The sequence below is a fragment of the Rhineura floridana genome, chromosome 6 (genome assembly GCF_030035675.1).
Source record: "Rhineura floridana isolate rRhiFlo1 chromosome 6, rRhiFlo1.hap2, whole genome shotgun sequence".
In the NCBI taxonomy this organism is placed as follows: Eukaryota; Metazoa; Chordata; class Lepidosauria; order Squamata; family Rhineuridae; genus Rhineura; species Rhineura floridana.
Genome location: NC_084485.1, coordinates 85,520,712 through 85,541,838, shown reverse-complemented (window position 1 = coordinate 85,541,838; position 21,127 = coordinate 85,520,712). Strand labels below are relative to the sequence as shown.

Genomic DNA, 21,127 nt, shown 5'->3' with positions numbered 1-21,127 from the left:
AGGAGCTCTTAGCCCTTTTTTTTCACCTGGTCATTCCATAGGCTGTGCATAACTCGTTTGCTCAACATTTCCCCCACTTTTTTTCCAGCTAACAGCACAATCATGTATGTGTCTACTTAGAAGTAAGCCCTATGAAGTTCAGTGGGATTTATTCCCAAGTGTGTATAGCCTAATCTACATAACCTCCCCTGGCTTCCAAATACACACCAAGTTTTGCCAAAAAGATACAGAACTGTATGCACCAAGCACACATTAAATTTGAAAGTATATAATTAATATCTTTACACAATTCTAACATCTGATTGGCATTTTCTGGTTGTAGTGTTCAACATGGGTTGAATTCCATAATAAATGCTTTCCAAATAATATAAAAATTATCTAGTTATTTTTTCCACTTCTTACACAGTATTACAATTAATTTTTAATGTACTTTTATGATTTATTCCTTTATATCTCAAGCTTTTTACAAAATGTCCACAATAATGTTATGTTCCTAACTGTATATAGCCACTCTTCCATTGGGGAACATTTGTGCTTCCATTGTCTAGCAACCAACATCCAAGACCCTGTTTATAGATTATAGGCCCATTTATCCTCTCATTTTGATAATAAGGAATGGAAAAATTCAAGTGCCTTTATAACTCAGTGACCCCTAAAAAACAAAAACAGGCTGATGGCCGCACTGATTAGAAAACAGGTTTCTCATCCTGTCTGATATTTACTGGGAGTGCGTTCTGAAGGGCAGGTGACATAACACTAAAAGCCCTGTGTTTTTTTTTTTTTTTTGCAGATTTAGGTGGCCCCCAAGAGAACATGGTCTTATGAAGAGTTTCTCTCCTGAGGAACGCAGCAACCGGGCAGTGATACGTAAGGTCAGGCAGTCCTGAAGATAACCTGGTCCCAGTTTGTTCAGAGCTTTCTTTGCAAAAAGCAAGACTTTAAACTTGATTGGATGGCATATTGGCAGCTGGAGCAGTTCTGTCAGCAATGGTGTTATATGTTGTCAAAAGGAGACCCCCTTCAGCAACCTCCCTGTACCTTCTCGGTCAGCCTTACAGGAAGTTCCACATGGAAGACAATATAGTCAACATGAGGATGTGATGGAGGGGTTGGGACAAACCTCTCCCTCATTCAGTGGAAATCACGGGGGGAGAACAACTGGAGGAGGATACAGAAGGTGATGGTAAAGTGTTTTTCGTATTTACTGAGGGCCTTTGGCAGACAACCTTCCACAACATACTCAATTCCTTGTGACAAAAGCCTGGATAGCATGCTTAATATTGGTTGCACTTCCAGTCTGCATAAATGCTTATTATTTTTCTTACATTCTCAGAAAAGATGAAACATTGTAGTACTTGTTCAGTGGAAAAAGGCTTTCACGGCAACAGTGCACTCTCTACACAGCAGTGAAATAAAGCATCAGGAAGCAAATTTTCTAGCCAGTCAAGAAGACATCTTTTTTCCTGCTATAGAGGCCTAGGCTCTGTGTTTGTTGTTGAAAACTGGACTTGTGATAGGGACATTAAGTCCATCTCTGACCCATATGATTAGTCCTAAACAATAATTCAGTTTAGATCTTGAAGTGGTGTTTTAAAAAAGCCAGTAACACAGTGTAAGCAGACAAGACAATTTACCATTTTTTCACATTTTTATTCAGTGGTTTTTGTATCGTACTCTTCAAGGGCCTATTTACATTCTACTTTTAGCACATCGGTGTTGCTGAAAACCTCTTCCCCATGCATGCAATAATATACATAGCAGAAATCATCTTTACACGTCTCTAATCCACGCAGTGCTCACAAGGGCAGCATGAACTAACTCCAGGCTATGCGATACTGGCATTTCAATGTCCACACATTTAGATCAATGCCTGTATTAGAGGCATGTAACAAGACTGCGTTAGAGGCATGTAACATAGACATGTATTGTCTGTGGAGTGAAGGATTTGTCAGTATCAACTAGACAGTGAGTAACATGTAGTAAAGGCCCACAGATATGTGGTTAATTATGCAAGATGCTGGTGTTTTTCTGTAAATTGCATTAAATCCTTTAAAATACACACACAGAAGTGTCAAAGGGAAGTTGGGAAGATCCCATCTCTCTCTTCCTGTCATGCCATGCCCATTCTAATTCAATCTGTGCAATTTGCAAAAATACATGGGTCCAAAGTTAGCTGTGAGATGGGGAAGGATGAGCTCCCCAAGTCTGCAATCGGGATAGAAAGAAAATGTGTTCTGGAAGCACTTCCGAAAGTAGCTCAAATCTTCAACCTGGACATTGATGTCATATTGGATTGCTAGTAGCTCCATGGCTCTCTCAACCACATACTCATTCTGGAGCTGAGACAAGGAGCATGTTGAGTACACTACATTTCCTCCAGGCTTGGCAGCACGCATTCCAGCCCTGGAGGAGGAGAAGGAAAATGTGCTTATTTAAAGATTTATAAACCACCTTTCAAGGCATGTTGACTTTGCAAAACAGTGTACTGAACAACTGATCAGATTAAATCCACATTACACCCTTTAAAATGATCAGTAAAACTTCGGCAAGGCACAGCAATTGATAAAAAGAGACTGAAATAAAAATGACTTAACTCAGAAACCAATAGTGATGGGACTGCAGATACTTCCTGGGAAGAACATTCTATAAAGCCCTGTCCATGGTACCTGTTTGCCTAACATCTTTTATCAATGGAATGTACAGGGGTCCTAAAGCTGAAGTTCAGTGTTGTGTATGTTATACATCACATAACAGTGCAAAAGAGCACATGGAGTCCTGAAACTAGACAGTACTCTGGGATCCTTTACTTCTAACCCTGTAATCGCTGTCCACTGCCTCTTTGGCTGCACAGAATGAACAGGTTGAATGCAGAGAACCAGAAATCCCTCCTCTGTTCTGTTTATCTGCTCTTTGCCAAAACAGAGTACTGTCATTTTGCTTCTTTTACAGGCTACCAATATTCTGAATTTCCCGAAAGCTGAGAGCACTTCTTCCCCCCACTTCAACTCTTTGTTAGAGGACAAGTCATCATACTCTGATTGGAAGTTTTTAAGAAGAATCTAACTTAACAGCAGGAGACTACTGGATAGTTACATTAATGTAAGGTTCCCAATTTGGCTAGAATTCCAGGGTTTTAAAGAAATCGTTTGCCTAGCCACTTACGGCAAATAAATATCACCTCAAGAAGAGTAGACAAAGAAGCATTACAGAAGTTGGATCCTCTGTCTTTTAAGCCACAAGTGCCTAATACATTTATATGCGGCAGGGTAGATAGGCACTTGTGTAGGCTACCACGTTTTGTACTTTTCTTTGCAATGCTGTGAATAATTTAATTTGGCCCACAATGTGAGACCTTGGCACAGCTCAAAAGCTAACATATATTATATAAGGTTATGATCACTTACACAAGTAACTCCAGCTGGAGCATCGGCAACATCTGACGCTCCCCCTTTCTCATGCGCATGAACATATTGTTGTCCTCTTCTATGACTGAGTGACGATCATTTGTGCATGGTACATCCACAAGCACCTGTACAGAAAAGAGAGCAAATGCTCCTCCAAATTAAGCTCACAAGACTTCTACCTGTTTATTCCCTCCCACTAATCACACATATTTTGGTCAGGCTCACTCGAAGAAGGCACTACTGGATAATATGCTAGAGGCCATTTTCTGCAATTCATAACTGCAACTATTCTTAGTCTTGCATATAATATACAGTCAGTATGGTATAGTGGTTAGAGTACTGGACTAGAACCAGAAAAACCTGGGTTCAAATTCCTACTCAGCCATGAAGCTACCTTAAGGCTCTAGTCACCATCTCACAGTCTACTCTACCTCACCGGGCTGTTGCGAGGATACACTGGTGGGGAGAAACCATGTATGCCACCCTGAACTCCTTAGAGGAAAGGTGGGATATAAAAATAAGTAAAATATATGACATTTAAAATATCTCAGAACCACACATTCTTATAACTAGAAGCATTACTATCAATTGTAGAGAATGGGGGAGTCTGATTTCTGAAACTGAACTTGGGAATTCAATTTTTGAAATACCTGGGTGTTTAAAATAGAAATCTGACTCTTTGAAGTAAAATTACATACAATACCAGAAAAGTAGTTTTCAGATGGGACAGCAAGCACAGGTCTTGGCTATAGATACACTGAATAATATCCAACTAAGTCATACTCTGAGCAGATTCACTGAAATCAATAGACAAGTCCACTGATTTCAGCGGATCTGCTCTAAGTATGATTTCGTTTGGTATCACCCACCCGCCCACCCACTCTCTCTCTCTCTCTCTCTCTCTCTCTCTCTCTCACACACACACACACACACACACACACCACAAAAACTAAAGGTGCAAATATGTTCTAAAGGAGCATATCACTGTCCTGCACAAAACAAGGAAAAAAATGCAAAAGACTGTATGTTCAGCAGCTGCAACCACCAGACAGTAACTCTTCTAATGGAGTACTCTCAGAAGCACTACCCACAGCAGTACTTACCCTGTCATAAGTGTTCTTCTCCAGGTCACCCCATTTCCTTCCATCCCATGATGTAATCCGCACTATATTGCACAGCTCTTTTGGAAGATAGCTATGAAGCACATGATGCAGCCGGCCAGTGCGAGAAACAGAGAGGTCATTGGCTGCCAGCTTTCCTAATGAAAAAAGAACAGCAGTGTAAACCAAGGGTAGAAAAATTCTCAGAGGCTTCAAATCACAAGCCAAAATCTGCATGTGACTCAGAAATAACAAACATGTCACTATGCATACTCTCTCACAAGCATACACAAACCTATTTCAAGCTCGTTATTATATCATTACAGCCTCTACAGCAGAGGTGGCTAACTCCTGATCTGGCTCACCAAACCAATTTTTCTTCCCCTCCCACCCCCGCAACAAGGATCCCACAAATTTTGGAAGTGGTGGCATATATGTGTGTATTTCAAAACAGGCATCGTGCTGGGGTGGGCATGTGTCGTGTGTGTGTGTGTGTATGCACATGCACAAGAATGTGAGGTGATCACATACACCGCTGGCATGTGGCCCCTGGAGTTTGAACCCTTAGGCCAAAAAGAAGGTAAGTGACCCCTGCTCTGTAGAGAGTGAAGATGTTCTTAACATACTATTGGAATAGGGCAGATAAGATGTTCAACTTCTTGCCCTAAGGCAGCCTTCTGAAGAGTAACCTGTGTAATCCAAATCACAACGTGCCACAAGCTGAAGCAAACAAGATACATCACATCAGGATATATGCCGATAGAGTAAATAGGTCCATATGACCCAAAGAAATAAGCCAGCCAACTTTTGGATCCCCAGATATTGCTGGACTAGAATTCTTATCATTCCTGACCATTGGCCATGCTGGCTGGGGCTGATGGGATTTGAAGCCCAACAATATCTGGAGGGCCATAGGTTGGGAAATAAGCCATACCACATCCTATGGCAATTCCCCTAACCTGATCTGGGCAACATCTCCAAGACTGCATTCCCATATGTTATTACCTGATGCTAAGTCCCATTGAACACAATGCGGCTTACTTTTAAGTAAATATGCATAGGAATGAGCTATAAGATTCATTACGCTGCACTACAAGCAGGAACAAGCAGCGTGGTGGACAGTTGAAACATAAGCCTTTCACCTTCCCTCCCTTCTACTGCATCTCCATTCCCAGCTCAGGAAAACCAGGAAACCACAAGGAGTGAAACGTGGGGTTGTATCCAGTGCTGCTGTTCTGCTAGTGCAGCAGACTTCCGCTTGTGCAATGGAACTCCCCCCTTCTCTCTCCTGCAGCTCCCTGCAAACCCTCAAAATCTGCTCCACACCAGATTTTGAAGGTGTGCTCGGAGAAGAGAGGAAAGGGAAGTCCCACTGAATGAGTGGCACTCCACATGCACAGCGTTGCATACAACCCTTGACCTGCTTTCATGCAGCTCATGACCCACAGGCTTGCCTTGTGGGAAAAGGGACAAAGGGCTAAGGACTACTGCATCTGCAGCAGGGAGGGGCCAGATCCAGAAGTGGCCAAGTCTCCACAGGCCACATTGACCGATACACAGGACCACCCACCTGGCCATCACCTGACCTCATGGCTGTAGCTGTCCCACCCCTGGCATCAGATGATGGACACGTGAGTGTGGTTATGCCAAACAGCCTTGTGGACCAAACGGGGAGGTCTGGCAGGCCTGCAATGGTTTTCCACCATTGATCTGCAGGAACACAGGAAGGTGCCTTATACAAAGTCAGACCATTTGTCCATCTAGTGCAGTATGTGTACAGTGGCTGACATATACTCTCCAGGGTTTCAGACAAGGAGTCTTTCCCAGCCCTACCTGGAGATGCTCGAGCCTGAACCTGTGACTTTCTGCATGCAAAGCATGTGCTTGACCACTGAACTACAGCTCTTCTCTAAAGCGAAGGCATGGAAGACACAACACACCAGCATCTTCTCCTTTAGTATCCTTCAGGCTGCAACTCCAAACATACTTCCTGGGTGTGTTGGCTTTGTACTCACTTTGGAGTTAAGATGCTTAGAAATTTGCAGCATGTCCCCAGTTCTACAACCCCTACGATGTCTGAAAGGGAAGAATCTTTACATAGAATATACCAACCATGGAGACAGCTATCCCATAGATCAATTGGTCGGTGGATGTCATCCTTTCAAAACATTCTAGATAGAAACAGTTTAACTGATCCTGCCTACACCATGCGAGCACCATCTGCACACAGAGAGGTAAAGGCAGGAGAATAATTTTACTTACGACAACATCCCGTCTGAAGAAGCGCCAATGTCTTTCCACCTGGTGCTGCACAAAGATCAAGGACAAGGTCATCAGGCTGCACGTTGAGAGCCAAGACAGGCAAGACTGATGCAGCATCCAGAAGATAGTAGCCCAGAATTCCTAGAATGTCTGGTCTACAAATGAAGGGAACGTACAAAGCTTAGTGTGATGGGCACAAGAAATGGGAGCCCCAGCATCTCTTACTTAAAATGTCCTGGCAGTATGGAAAGGCTGTAGCTCAGTGGTAGAGCATATACTCTGCATGCAAATATTTCCAGGTGCTAGATAGGGCTGTGAAAGACAAATGATGGAGGGCCGCTGCCAGTTAGCACAGACAATACTAAGATAAATGGACCAATGTTTGACTCCACATATGACATTGGTGCCAATGTTGCCATGTATGCTGGGGCTCTGAGCACACTAACAACAATAAGAGCACAAGAGGCTACCAGGGACTTTGACACCATCCTGCTTCCCTTCTGCCTATTCCATCTCCTCATCTCCACACTCAGTTTTACTATGTGAAAACAACTCTCAAGCAAACTAAGCACATTAGGAACTGAAAGAGAGGCAAAATATTCATTTGTTGCTGTTGACAGAAGTCAGATATTTTAGAAATTTTCAAGTAATGAACTTAATTTCATCTGACAGATGCTGAAGAGCACCCCAACCCACGCACACACCCAATAATCAGCTACATACCTGGCTGGATGAAAAAGGCTGATATCACCTTTGGGAAAAGTGTAACACTTGATGTTGGGACTGATGGATGTACAAAAGGAAGGAAAAAGCCGTGCTTGAGGCTCAGAGGGTTTAGTCCAGGTTTCTGGGGATGAGTTTGGCTTACTGGCATCGTGCTTAGCTACAGAATCTGGGTCCTGTACTACATTTTGAGATTCCCAGATGAAATCCACTGCATGCATTTCTTCCAGGTGCTCGGTGACTTTCTGGGCATCAGAATAATTGTTGACAAGAGCTCCATATTTCTGCTCTGAGAGAAGACCAATGCGGATTGAAGGCCAGAGGCTGCCAAACTGCACACCATAGTTCATGTCGAAGACTTGCAGAGCCAACCTGGTGGAAGGCATTCGAGGAGTGGTGGTCGCCTTTACAAATATTAATATATCAGGCATGTAAGATATAAAGAAGCAACATTTTCATATTTGGGACTGGTCTATTATGGGACTATGGGCACCCTTTATATATATTTATATACACACACGCACATTTTCAAAGACTGGAGCCAATCTCATAAGAACATAACGTAAGAGCGTAAGAAAAGCCTGCTGGACCAGGCCAGTGGCTCATCTAGTCCAGCACCTTGTTCTCACAGTGGCCAACCGGATGCCCATGGGAAGCCTGCAAGCAGAACCTGAGTCCAACCTCACTATGTTTCTTACCCAAATGGCACCCTAACCCTTAGGGACCCAGATAGGAAAGATCCATACAATCTCCCTGCCATGAGATGGCATCAGAGGGAAACAGCTCCTTTCTTGTGGACGGACACACACACACACACAAAATGTGAGAAGGGGGACAAAGCAGCCTGGCATTCTACAACCAGAAGGCCCATATTCTGTGGCTGAAGTAAGCCATACAAAAGTAAGTTATTTGTTCAGGTGAAATGCCATATTTTCTGCCTTATATCAATAGGACTAAAAATAAAGGGCTAAAAATAAGATCAACAGAGTTCTTATTGTTTAGACACCAAAAATGTTTGCAATCAATTTCAAACTGCCTTTCCAAAACCTGATCTGTCTTAAGGACATAGGAGTATTTACATATATATCCATGTGCTCTTCTGTTCTGTAGGTTCCATATGGGTTACAGCAAAACACAGTGGTATTTTCCCCCAAGACATATATTCCTGTTCCATAGGACTCTCAACAAAAGAGGTCAAATCAATTAAGGCTGCAATTCTACACCAACTTATCTGGGAATAAGCACATTGAATTCAATATGATTTACTTTTGAGTAGATATGTATAGGATTGCACTGCAAGACCGTGAAATTCTATGCACAATTATCTTGGAAAACTACTGAACTCTGTGGGCCTTCCTTCCAAGCAAACATGCATGGGATTGGGGGGGAAATGCATTCTTTAGAGAATAAAATACTATTATCAGCACAATCCTATGCATATCTACTCAGAAGTTCCATTGTGCTCAGTGAGGCTTGTTTCACAGTAAGTGAATATAGGACTGCAGCCTGACACATCATCTTATTTCCAATTTAAATATATTCCTTGTGCCTAACATTTCCACAGCTGCCCAACAATAACTGGCCTTAATTTTATTAGTTCCACGGCGCTTTCTGCCAAAACGAAACTATTAATATCGTTTACTCCAGTGGTGGGGAACCTGTGGCTCTCCAGATTGTTGGACTCCAATTCCGATAATCCCTGACCACTAGCCACGTGGGCTGGGGCCGATGGGAGTTGGAGTCAAACATCATCTACGTAGCCGGAGGCTCCCCAGCCCTGAAGAAAATGGGCCCCTATTAAGAAGTGTTCCCGAAAAGGGCCCGGAAGACACATCACTCAGCGGTATTTTAATTTTACATAAACAAAGACCACGGCAAAGAGGGAAATATAGATATCTGTACAGCGGCTGGCCAGGTCTAAGTACGGGGGCTGTGCGGGGAAGGAGGAAATAAAAACACGGGAGGCAGAGCCTGCAACGTAGATGGGAAAGGGTTAGAAATTAGGCCGTTGTCTGAAGGGCTGCGCTGTAGTTACTGGGGACCCGCAGAAAGGCAGGGCGTTGGGTATCCTTTGGGGAAGGGCCATAGATCAGTGGTAGAACATCTACTTTGCATGTCCTGCCAGAAACTCTGGAGAGCGCTGCCAGTCAGTGCAGACAATACTGAGCTAGATGGACCAATGGTCTGGCCCAGTATGTTCTTATAACTTTATGGGACGGGGAATAAGGCGGCGCGGAGAGCTGTGAATCGGGCTCCTCTCACCCATTTCTTCTTGTGCTTATGCCGGCACGGAACGAAGGCAAAGAAGGGGCCGCTCGGCAAAACTGCCTCTTTCCAGAGTAGGTGCAGAAACAGTTTCTTCCCGCTTGCAGCGTGCGCAGTCACCATCGCTTGGCTCTAGCGTGAAAAGGCCGACGCACGCCAGGGCCGAGAGGCTCCTCCCCCTGGCGTCGTAAGGCTGCCTCGGTACAGCTTCATTCTCCTCTGCAGAGAACTGCAAGCCTGCCTGAGCGGGCGAGATTGATATAGTCCGTTGGTGGACATGGGCTTGCTATACCTTCGTGGCCTAATTTACATATTATGCAAACTGGGCAGCCTAGGTTGGATTCTATTACTTGCTTAACAGCAGTGGAACGGCATCTGATAATTCGCTCTTGCCAGAAAGACCTGCCTGTCGCATCTGTTCTGGTTTCACGTCTAAGCAAATCATATTGGGCACAGGTTACTATGTCTTACTGTCCCTAGCACAAGGATGGGGACTCTGCACCCTTTCAGAAATAAATGGAAAGACTTCATAATTTAGACTGCAGGTCTCTGCACACCTATTGGGCATATTATATTGATTTCAACAGGATATCAAAATAATTACAATTCAGTCATTTTGATCTAGATTTTTAATGAGACAAGTATCTCCTCCTTTTCTCATTCCTCAGGATAAGTCCCATTGCCCCTATTCTCCTAAGAATTTTACAACTCAAAATGTATCTCCTAAATGGCAGCCCCTCAGCAAATCCCATACATATTCACTAATAGGCAAAAAATCTTGTGGTTTAAGAACGTAGCTATAGCCCACAGATATTTCTATCAAACTTTTAAAAGCAGGGGAATTGGGCAGCTATAGTGAATGCACCAGGGCAGCAGGAGACCTGAACTCTCTGAGATATTGGACTGCCCTACAAATTTGTCAGAATGCAAACACACTTTGGGTTGATCTTTCACAGTCCAATCCACTTGCTGTGTAGCTTGGAAGAATTTGGTAACATGTGCCTCTGAGCATTTGGTGAGTGGTGGCAACACCTGCCATCTCCAAAGATATATTTGTGTATGTTTGTTGGTGTGCACATACACACACACGCTTAATTTCATGCAGCCTCCAGACATTTCCCTCCCCAGCGCCTTATGTGTAGTAGCCGTACCTAACATATCTTGCCCTGTTGGCCTTTCCCCTGAGTAAGGACCACCAAGGATAGCTGCAGGTTGGGTGCTGCTGCTGGCAGGTGCTCCAAGCAACCCTCCCCTGCTCATCTGTCTTGTTGTGGTGGAAATATTCCTACTGACATGTGCCCCTCTGGAATACCACCTACAATGGAACATGGAGCTTGGGCTGGAAAAGGTTCCTTGTCCCTGGTTTAGATTGGATTCCTGTCTATACATACTTGGAAGTATGTCTGATTGGAACTAATTAGAATTCCTCCTGAGTACACACAGATAAGACTGAGCTTTGCAAGGCATTTATGGTAGTTTGGTTCAATTTGATTGCAGAGCATCAAGTGTTGGAGAAAAAAGTTTGTTGGCATTTGTCATGAACCACCCCGTTCAGATGTTTAAGTTCAGGTCGGTGGCTTCCTTTATGGAATCAATCCATCTCTGGTTTGGTCTTCCTCTTTTTCTACTCCCTTCTGTTTTTCCCAGCATTATTGTCTTTTCTAGAAAATCCTGCCTTCTCATTATGTGTCCAAAGTATGATAACCTCAATTTCATTATTTTAGCTTCTAGTGATAGTTCTGGTTTAATTTGTTCTAACACCCAATTATTTGTCCTTTTCACAATCCATGGTACAGTATACGCAAAGCTCTCCTCCAACACCACATTTCAAATGAGTTGATTTTTCTCTTATCTGCTTTTTTCACATCCATACAGAGATCGGAAATACCATGGTCTGAATGATCCTGACTTTAGCGTTTAGTGATACATCTTTGCATCTGAGGACCTTTTCTAGTTCTCTCATAGCTGCCCTCCCCAGTCCTAGCCTTCTTCCCATTTCTTCACTATTGTCTCCATTTCAAGGTATTGATAATCCTTGACAAGTTCAATGTCCTCATTGTCAACTTTAAAGTTACATAAATCTTCTGTTGCCATTACTTTAGTCTTCTTGATGTTCAGCTGTAGCCCTGCTTTTCTGCTTTCTTTAACTTTCATCAGCATTCATTTCAAATCATTTGCTGGTTTCTGCTAGTAGTATGGTACCGTCTGCATACCTTAAATTATTGACATTTCTCCCTCCAATTTTCACACCTCCTTCATCTTGGTCCAATCCCACTTTCCATATGATATGTTCTGCATATAGATTAAACAAATAGGGTGATAAAATACACCCGTCTTACACCATTTCCAATTGGGAACCAATCAGTTTCTCCATATTGTCCTTACAGCAGCCTCCTGTCCAGAGTATAGATTGTGCATCAAGACAATAAGATGCTGTGGCACCCCCATTTCTTTTAAAGCATTCCATAGTTTTTCATGGTCTATTCTACACAATCAAAGGCTTTGCTGTAACCTATAAAGCACATCTTGAGCATTACTTTACTTGCATGGGATATTAAGGCAATAGTTCAATAATTACTGCATCCCCTGGGATCCCCTTTCTTTGGAATTGGGATGCGTATTGAACGCTTCCAATCTGTGGGCCATTAAGTTTTCTGTATTTGTTGACAGATTTTTGTCAAAATTTGGACAGATTCAGTCTCAGTAACTTGTAGCACATGGGACACTTCAGAATAATTTATACATCATGCATTTCTACATATATGAGAAACAGTAAGTTGGTAGGTAAATCTGAAAAGGACAAGGGGGAAAAAGCTCACAGGACTGTTTCCCAGCAGGAAATAATGGCCTTCCACTAATTCTTCATTCATAAACTCTTGAATTGCCTCACCTCACTTTCAAAGCTGCGGTCTGTTTTTCTTACAGCAGGTTTCTAACCCCATTAGGAGCCTGATCTAGCCCTCAGTCAAATTCCCTCCACCTCCCAAAAAAGATCCCACCAATATTGGAGGCAGTGGCAGAGCAACAAAAAGTTAAAGGAGATGCAGTGCTGAGGTGGATGCATAACGTCTCCTCCCTGAATAGGCTGAAGAAAAGGGTGTGCATGATAATGTGGGGTAGCCACACCCACTACTGATGTACATCCCCTGGATGTGCCCAAGGGTGGATGCAGCCCTCAGCCCAAACAAGGTTAGCTATAGTCTGAAGGCACATGTGGCTAGCGTGCTGCTGAACCTAAGCAGGGTCAGGTCTGGTCAGTGCCTGGATGGGAGACCACCTGGGAACCATGTCAGCTGCCTTGGGTTTCTATTATGAAAAGAAAGGAGGGGTATAAATGTAATAAAAAATAAACCCTTGTCAAGAGCATCCTCTGACAGTAAGACATAGCCTATGTCCACTATACAGAATTGATATCTAGAGTAACCTTTGTTTCTGATCTTTAAAACAGACTCTCATGCTTTTGCCGACTCCCTGATATGCAAAGACTCTGCACACCACTCTGGTGAAGCATGCCCTAGAGCTGCCTGGAATTGTTGTCCAAAATCTGGAGGGACCTAATATTGAGGCTGTCCTAGAATTTCTCTGCCATTCAATGGCAAGTCACACGAAACATCGGGGGGGGTGTCCATGTGGTATAGTGGTTATGTCAGACTGAGACCTGGGAGACCAAGGTTCAAATCCCAACTTGCTGAGTGACCTTGGGCCAATCACAGTCTCTCAGCCTAACCTGCCTCACAGGGTTGTTTTGAGAATAAAATCAGGAGGGGGAGAACTATGTTTGTGCGCCACCTTGAGCTCCTTAGAGGAAAGGTGGGATATAAATGAAATAAATTTACCCTAGAGGCTTTCCATAGGATATTGTTTCGTTAAATTAGGACACCTGTCCTTTTAAACATTTGTCTGTCAAAAGCTTAGCAGGTAAAGCTTTCCCCATTGTTATTATGTTGAGATGTTTGCAAGTCAGGCAGCTATTAAACCTACTTGATCAACCTCCCTCCCTTCACACACACACTTGAAATAAGAGCACATTCCAGAGGTGACTGCAAAGGATTCTTCACAGGCACTTTCACTTCAGATGTGGATGAAACCTGTCCAGATCACAAGAGAACGTCTGACACACAAAAGATTGCAGTTCTGTTAAGATTGGGAAAGGGATGCTCATGGTATCAATCAGAGAACAAATTAACAAGGCCTTAATAAGCTTGCCCAAACATGTTGCAAACCTGGTGCTATGGCTATCAGAGCAGTTAGGTTACCATAGAGTACAGGAACTTAGCAGCTCTGATTCTGCACTTGGATCTGCCAGTGGCAATTCTTTTCCTTCTAGTAGGACTCCCTCAATGCAGGATTGATATCTGGATAGGAATGTTTCCAGCTGCACAGGCTAACAAAGCTGCTACACAGCTGTACACATACTGTAACACAGCTGGTACATACACACTACACAGGCACCGCATGAGTGAGTGAGAGAGAGGGTACATACAAGCCGCCAGGGTGCATGTGTGACAATGTAGATAGAATATTTTTTTTAAAAAAACCCCAATTTACCTCACTAATGGAAATTCTGTGCATACTGTTGTTGCGCAAACATATATTTATATAATCTCTTCAAGTTTTAGGATTTCCATCCCCTTTAAAGAAAGCAGGAAAAGCGACTTCCGGGAAGGGTGACTTTGCTTGTGCCTGCTTTTGAGACGGGCTCCCGCCTCAAAAGAAGCTTATTCAGATATAAATCAGTCAGAACATTTTTTTTTTGACTGATGAAATTTCTCCCGGGCAGGGAGAAACGTAGAGATCAACCTCAAAAGCCTGTTTTTGTTGGGAGGACTGGATTTCATTAATTTATGAGAAAAGGTCCAGCCAGCAATGCCGGACGGACTTCCGAACAAGCTCTATCTGATTAATGCGATACGTTTATCTTTTCTTCAAAGAGAAAACGGACTAACAGGCAAGCACCCTTCTTTCTATTCTTTTTTTTACTTGGTTTAAATTGTTGCAGCAAAAAGAGATTTGTCAAATGAATCAGCTTTAAAGAACTTCTGGGTGAGCTATAACTCTTCTCTGTTATTCACGAAATTAACAGCTTATCTCCGTTTCTATTGCAAAAAGCTGTCCTGGAAGTGCATTCTAAAGATATAAACAGAAGAGGGATTTCTATTCCGAGGAACATTATATTGTCTGGGACTATTCTCTTTTTGGTCTATTTTATTTTGACGAATCTGCTTCTTCACGACGCCACTAACTGTTTTGATGCTGGGAACTAAATTTGTTTTGTATTCTTGAACATAGATAAGGCAGGCTGCTCTGTTTATACTGTGATGTCATCAAGCCTGGAATATTAACCCAATTGTTGCTGAAATAAGAAGTGGTTCTTCTTTATTTTTGTTTTGTTTTGTTTTCGTGGTTTTAAAAATGGCAATCAAGAAAGTGGCTGAGAATCTGGAAGTAATTATGTTTCAGAAAATAATGGATGAGATTGAGATAACGAAACAAACCCTGCGACAGGGCAGTAAGGAGCTGAAAATTGAACTGAGCAAAATGACGCAGGAGCTTAAAGAAATAGGGGATCCTGTGAGAGAGGAGAATGAGATCAGAGATGAGAAAAGAAAAAATAAAGGGAAGATACAAGCCCTGGAGATTGGAACAAATGTGGAATTGGAAAAAGATCTGGAGTTTATGGATATTAGAAATAAAATCTACTGTTTGGAATTTAACGTTATCTCTGAAGAAATTAATGAAGATATTAGAGATAAAGTTATCAATGGCTTGGATAATCTTCTGGACTGGAATGACGTGATGGAGCTTGATATAGAGAAAATCTATGGAATTAACTGCAGCCATGTGACAATGGAAAAACTCTCAAGAGATGAGCCAGTGCATTTTGTAAAAAAGAAGAACAGAGATATGACTTTACAACAATATTTCAGCAACTTATTCAGAATTGATGGCAAGAAAATATTTGGGATAGAGGAAATTCCCATCAGACTCTTATTATATGACTATGGTTATGACAGCAAGATTATTATGGAATACTGATAATGGAAGATTGGACACTGAAATTACTGGACTTAACAGGACTATTGAAGATGGAAGATGGAATTAATATGGATAATGGAATAATGGCTATTGAAATTATTGGACCTAACAGATTTTGATGAGATGGATTAATCGATATGTTTATTTGGACTATTGTTATGACAATAAGATTATTATTATTATTGAGATGGATTAATCGACATGTTTATTAGGAGAAAAATTGATAGATATATTTCTTAAAGAATTGAAACCTCTCTGACTTTTTGTGGAAAGAATAAAGTAATGTTTATGAGATTTGATGATTAATTAAGATAACTACTGGAGGAAAGTGATTTTATAATATAATTTAAGAGACAGGATTGTTATATATTGTAGACCTATAACTGATTTGATCTGCGACAAATGGGAAGTCAACATTTTATTTTTTTGTTTAATCATTTTTGTTTTGTTTTTTGTCTTTGAATGTTCTATGATTTTGTTTTGTATGTTTTATGAAAATTTGAATAAAAATTATTGTAAAAAAAAAAAAGAAAGCAGGAAAAGCAAGTTATGTATTATTCAGAGAAGATAATTGACATGGAATAGAGGCGGCAGCAAGAGCACATGCTGGGCCAGATGTTCAGGGCCCTAAAGCCACATACTATCCCCACACAAAACCTCCCTAACCAGTTGCAGCATTTCCAAAATGCTGTTGTAGTTTCTGCATCTTGACTACATATAATGTTGCAGAAATATTTCTACTTATAGAAGAATATGTTTTCCCACTGCCTCTTTATTTTTGTTTCACAGTTACTGTTAAAGATATTAGTTGCTGCTGTCTAATCAGTACTGTTTGTTTCATTTTTACATTTTTAATGTTTGGGTTTTTAACCCAGGAAATTAAGATCTAAATGCAATTAAATAGTTTTCAGTGTAATGAAAATTTGATACTATGCATTACTAAAATGCCTGAATTTTGGTAATGTTCAAATTCAGAACGTGCTAAGATACTTCTTTGTTGTCATAATAAGCAAACATTTTCACATTTGACAGGAAATATGTTTAATATTGGAATCTACATAAACACTTTGTTAGCAGCTGCAAATCTTCCACAGAACACAGATGTCTCCTGATGGCAACTACAAAATTTCCTCAGAACTATCAGAGAGCTAGTTCCATGTATTCTCAATGCAGGGCAGCATATTTACTCAATTGGAACAAGTTCAGGTTTTCATCACTTGTATGAACATTTATTTCAATTTGGAGAAGAGTTTATGAGCCACCTGAAAAACCCAAAGATAAAAAAATTAAATAAGAACAGGAGCTTCTTTAGCAACAGTAACTTCTTTATTGTGTTTTAAATTGTTTTTTAAAAGATGCATTTTTAAATTGTATATGTTTTTAGTTACTGTAAACCACCCAGAGAGCTTCGGCTATGGGGCGGTATAAAAGTATAATAAATAAATAAATAAACATATACTAAACACTTATTTAATAGCCGTCCTCAGGCTTTATACTTAAGAGTAATGTAAATACATAAGGAGGCAGCAGGGATGTGTGCACTAGCTCTGGCCCCTTAACATTTCCCATCTCCCAACAACTTGTGGAGTCCTGAAACAGGGAGCCTCCTATATTTGTAAAGCCTCCATGCATTTTAGAAAATCAGGATTCTAAATTAGAGTACAGGGGGCTCCCCACATCAGAAGTTCACCCTCTCAACTCATAGCAAGAGATCCAATGGTGATGGAAGGCGAAGCTAGCACACTCATCACATGCTTAATTCAGTGTAACCCCTGAAGAGAGCTACTATCTTGCCCCCTTTGGAAGCCAACTGCATTCTTGCACAATATATTCTTGCCTGCTTACAATCTAGAAAGTTGGTTATGGAGAGCTATACTTTATACGCAACAGGCCGATCTGCAATACTTCTTTCACAAGCCTTTGAGTCGTTACTACACAACACTTCTAAACTATTAATAAAGCACAAATTCCAGTAGTATGTACTTTCCCTTATGAAACAGACAGCAATTCTACATCCATAGGATAGATGTCAAGGTAGTATTTCAATTCAATTATTTAGTCTATATTGACACTCAGAGTATCTATGGCTCAATACTAGTGAAATAAGGTATTCAACCACAAACCAGTGTTCACACTTAAAAGCCACTCTGAGGCAAACTTACACAATGGTCTCTAGCATGCAAGAAGTCAAACAGCTCCTCTGTACACTGCTCCTCTGTATGGGACCTGGATGACACTCGAGCATCACACTCCTGCAAACGTTCCCGAGCTTTCACGCATTTTTCCATCTGTTCACAATGCTCTCTGATAGCAGTTAAAGGATCCTGGAAGAAAAACCACATAGGAAACATAGGAAAAGCAAAACTGGAATAAAAACTGTTAATACAGATGAGTCATTACTGAGAGAGAGGTTCAATCTTACCATAACAACCTAGAATACAAAAGCCTTCTATAGCTAGACCTGAATAGATAATGATAAGCATAAAAATAATGAGCTCTTCAATGCAGGGCATTAACAATGTGTTGCTGTCAAAACAATATACCTGCACACTTCCAACCTTACTGCCACAGCCAGGTGACCTGGAAAAATATTTAAAACCAAGAGCCTCAGGATTGTAAATATGAGTATGTGAACTAAGCCTAACTTCATCAGGGTGCAGAGCCTACTTATAGATTGCAATCCAGATGGTGCCTATCTTTGCTCTAGAATGGGAGAAGAATTTCATGTTTAAGAAGTTGCTTGCAAAAATAAGTTTCAAATACTGTGGTTTAGAAGTATATTTTGCAAAGGGAAAAAGTCTATGATACAGTACTACAAGACATTACCAGTGTCTTCGCAATATATAAAAATTGAATGTGGAAAACAAATTGCATTGTTCAAGTATGATAAAAGTGTTGTCATTTTCATATTTGTTTTGAACCTTTTTATATATTATTGTTTAAATAATAAGACTCAAAATAAATACAGAAAAGACATAGGACTTTCATCATACTTGACCCATGCAATTTATGTACAAATTTATCACCATTTTGTTCCTGACTTATCAGTCTCTAGGGAAAAGGTTACACACTGCTAGGAAGGAAAGAAAACTACACCTAAGTTTGGCAGAATTAATTTTTATTGCTTTGTCAGTAAGGGTTCATGTAATAAATAAGCTGTTGCAAGACTTCAGAAATATTCAAACTATACAAGTTATCACAATAAGTACTACAGCAGTATTTACATTGTGATCCCAAGAACAGACAGGATCTGTATGGCACTTTCTATATGGCAAAATGTGATGCAAATAGCCTTTCTACAGCAAGGTAAGCTATGCATTAGAACTTAGCTAATGAACTTTCAGCTTTGAAACAAAATATTCTTCATTTCCCCACCCCCACTCCTTTGTATCTTATTCGGGTTTTCTAAATACAAATGGGACATTTTGTGGAATAAGTTTTAAGAAGGCTGCTGCTCTTATGAAAACCTGTGAACGACTTCTCTTTCCCCACTGTTGTTATAATTAAGTTTACATACCACAAGCTCTTCTTCTTCCTCCTCCTCCTGGATAAAAAGACAAGAGAGTAAGAACGGGCTCATTAAGTGTCATAATATGTACATAATGTGAGCATACTTACCCATATCAAAACCAATTGCAGTTTCAATTATTTGCATTTCTGCTCTAATACACAGCTTCTCTTTTGCCACATATAATTTACATTTGCTTAGTACAATAGTTTGTTACTCCTAAATATTTATTCAAAATTGTCCATTCAAGCTGATCTTCAGAACCAATATACATGCACATTTTAACAGTCTGGACTTGAAACCTTTCACTATGTTACAGAATAAGAAAATTCACTACATCTTTGGGGGGAAAGTACTTGGAGACAAGTGGTATACTGGGCCACTTTATCACTGTGGAATAAAGTCCTCATTGCTGGAGAAAAAATAAGGTTTAGCTAAAACCAGAACTAAACTCACAGGAAAGTCTCCACCTCCTTAGGCACTGGAGATAGCCTTTATTAAGGGTGGGTGTCAGGAGCAAAATGAAAATCAGGCTAAGCCAAAGAAGGCCTTATGGAAAGTCTCTTGGATATGGCTAGAGAAGTACTGGAACAGATATGATAGAAGCAAATGGAACAAGTTTGCAAGTCATAAAGTAACTAAATGTGGGAGTCTGAGGTAGCATTACACTGAAAGCACTATGAAGCAACATAATATGGGACAGGATAAATAAAGGATAGCCAGGTCCAGCAAGCATACCAGAATATGTATCTTTAAATTCAAATGGAGATGGGACAAACCAATACCAAAGCCAGGAATAAACAGAAACAACCCTGAAAAGAACAGCAGCTGTATGAAATTATGCTTAATGTTTGCAGCCGTAACAGTATACTAGATATTGTAAGGAACACAGATATTAAACTGCAAGACCCCTGGCAGAGATCATTTATTAAAAACAAGCAGGCTGCATCTGGGCAATCTGATCTGTTATTTGGACAGCAGACAATGCATGTGCACATAAATACGGAAGTTAAGACCTCTATAAAAATCTATTGCTGTTGAATTTTAGTTGTATCCCACTGTGGGATTGTTTTGGCAACGGGGAATAACAAATATTTTAAATAAACAAAAGCAAGATGGGAGAGAAAAAAATAGGCTGGAGAGTCACCTATTTTCAGATTTTTTTTTTTCTGAATAACCAACACAGAGCCTATAGAAAAATGAACCTATGACTGCCAAGGAGAAAGCAGGAGAGAGTCGATAGCAGGCACAATAAAAGCAATAAGTATAAAGAAGACAGAACTCTGCTCCAGCCACAGGCAGTTCTAGAAAACTTAGAAGCAGGTCACGATGGATGCATATTACCTATTGGCTGATGTCTGATGGTCTCAGACCATGGACAGTATAAGGAAGGTCCACTGAGAGTGCAATCCATGTGTTCAGTGGCATTTATTTCCAGATAGTTGTGTATAGGATTACAGCCTCAGCTATTAACAGATCAACCACAGTCCTATTAGGAGGGAGACCAGGCAAAGACCAGAGAACCGAGAAAGAAAATCAGGAGGTAGATGAAGGCCCAGCAGCAGAAGGGAAGAAGGAAAATACACAAAATTCCGGAGATTAAAGCATAAGCAGCCTTGCTTTCCCCACTCCCACTACGGTGAAGGAAGACGCTCACCTCAGGATCCCCGCTTCGGCCTTCCAAAGCTTTCTCATCCTGCCACCCCATCTCCGCAAAGCTTTCTCAACCCTCGCTTAGCTGCCTCAGAAGGACGCCCAAGGGTCATCCGCAAGCTCAACGGAAATCCCGCCCACTCACCCACAGCGCAGTTTCCGAGAAGACGCTAAGT

General features: G+C 41.1%; 2 protein-coding genes across 3 annotated transcripts; both read right to left on the bottom strand.

The window, feature by feature from the left end:
* Nucleotides 1–1,629: 1,629 nt before the first annotated feature.
* Nucleotides 1,630–9,993, bottom strand: NSUN4 (NOP2/Sun RNA methyltransferase 4). 2 transcript variants are annotated; one of them, XM_061632871.1, is made up of 6 exons: nt 9,752–9,993; nt 7,490–7,893; nt 6,767–6,921; nt 4,508–4,662; nt 3,405–3,529; nt 1,630–2,403 (listed from the first exon to the last, which is right to left on the bottom strand). In XM_061632871.1, exons 1-6 carry the CDS (start codon nt 9,875–9,877, stop codon nt 2,127–2,129), a joined length of 1,242 nt encoding a protein of 413 aa, XP_061488855.1. In that variant the 5' UTR covers nt 9,878–9,993; the 3' UTR covers nt 1,630–2,126. The 2 variants fall into 2 exon arrangements, with proteins under 2 accessions (XP_061488855.1, XP_061488856.1); XM_061632872.1 differs by lacking the exon at nt 9,752–9,993 and adding an exon at nt 9,073–9,723.
* Nucleotides 9,994–16,814: 6,821 nt separating this feature from the next.
* Nucleotides 16,815–21,085, bottom strand: LOC133387650 (cytochrome b-c1 complex subunit 6, mitochondrial). Its single transcript, XM_061632868.1, has 4 exons — nt 20,956–21,085; nt 19,308–19,334; nt 17,953–18,114; nt 16,815–17,052 (listed from the first exon to the last, which is right to left on the bottom strand). Exons 1-4 carry the CDS (start codon nt 21,004–21,006, stop codon nt 17,020–17,022), a joined length of 273 nt encoding a protein of 90 aa, XP_061488852.1. The 5' UTR covers nt 21,007–21,085; the 3' UTR covers nt 16,815–17,019.
* Nucleotides 21,086–21,127: the final 42 nt, after the last annotated feature.

Excerpts from the sequence above, each read along its gene's own strand:
- LOC133387650 (XM_061632868.1), bottom strand. The coding sequence starts at position 21,006 with ATGGGGTGGCAGGATGAGAAAGCTTTGGAAGGCCGAAGCGGGGATCCT. Across the intron at positions 19,335-20,955 it reads GCCGAAGCGGGGATCCTGAG|GAGGAGGAGGAAGAAGAAGA; the intron begins GTGAGCGTCTTC and ends CTTTTTATCCAG. Across the intron at positions 18,115-19,307 it reads AGGAAGAAGAAGAGCTTGTG|GATCCTTTAACTGCTATCAG; the intron begins GTATGTAAACTT and ends TTTTTCTTCCAG.
- NSUN4 (XM_061632871.1), bottom strand. The coding sequence starts at position 9,877 with ATGGTGACTGCGCACGCTGCAAGCGGGAAGAAACTGTTTCTGCACCTA. Across the intron at positions 7,894-9,751 it reads ATAAGCACAAGAAGAAATGG|GCGACCACCACTCCTCGAAT; the intron begins GTGAGAGGAGCC and ends ATATTTGTAAAG. Across the intron at positions 2,404-3,404 it reads CTCCAGCTGGAGTTACTTGT|GGCTGGAATGCGTGCTGCCA; the intron begins GTAAGTGATCAT and ends CTCCTCCTCCAG.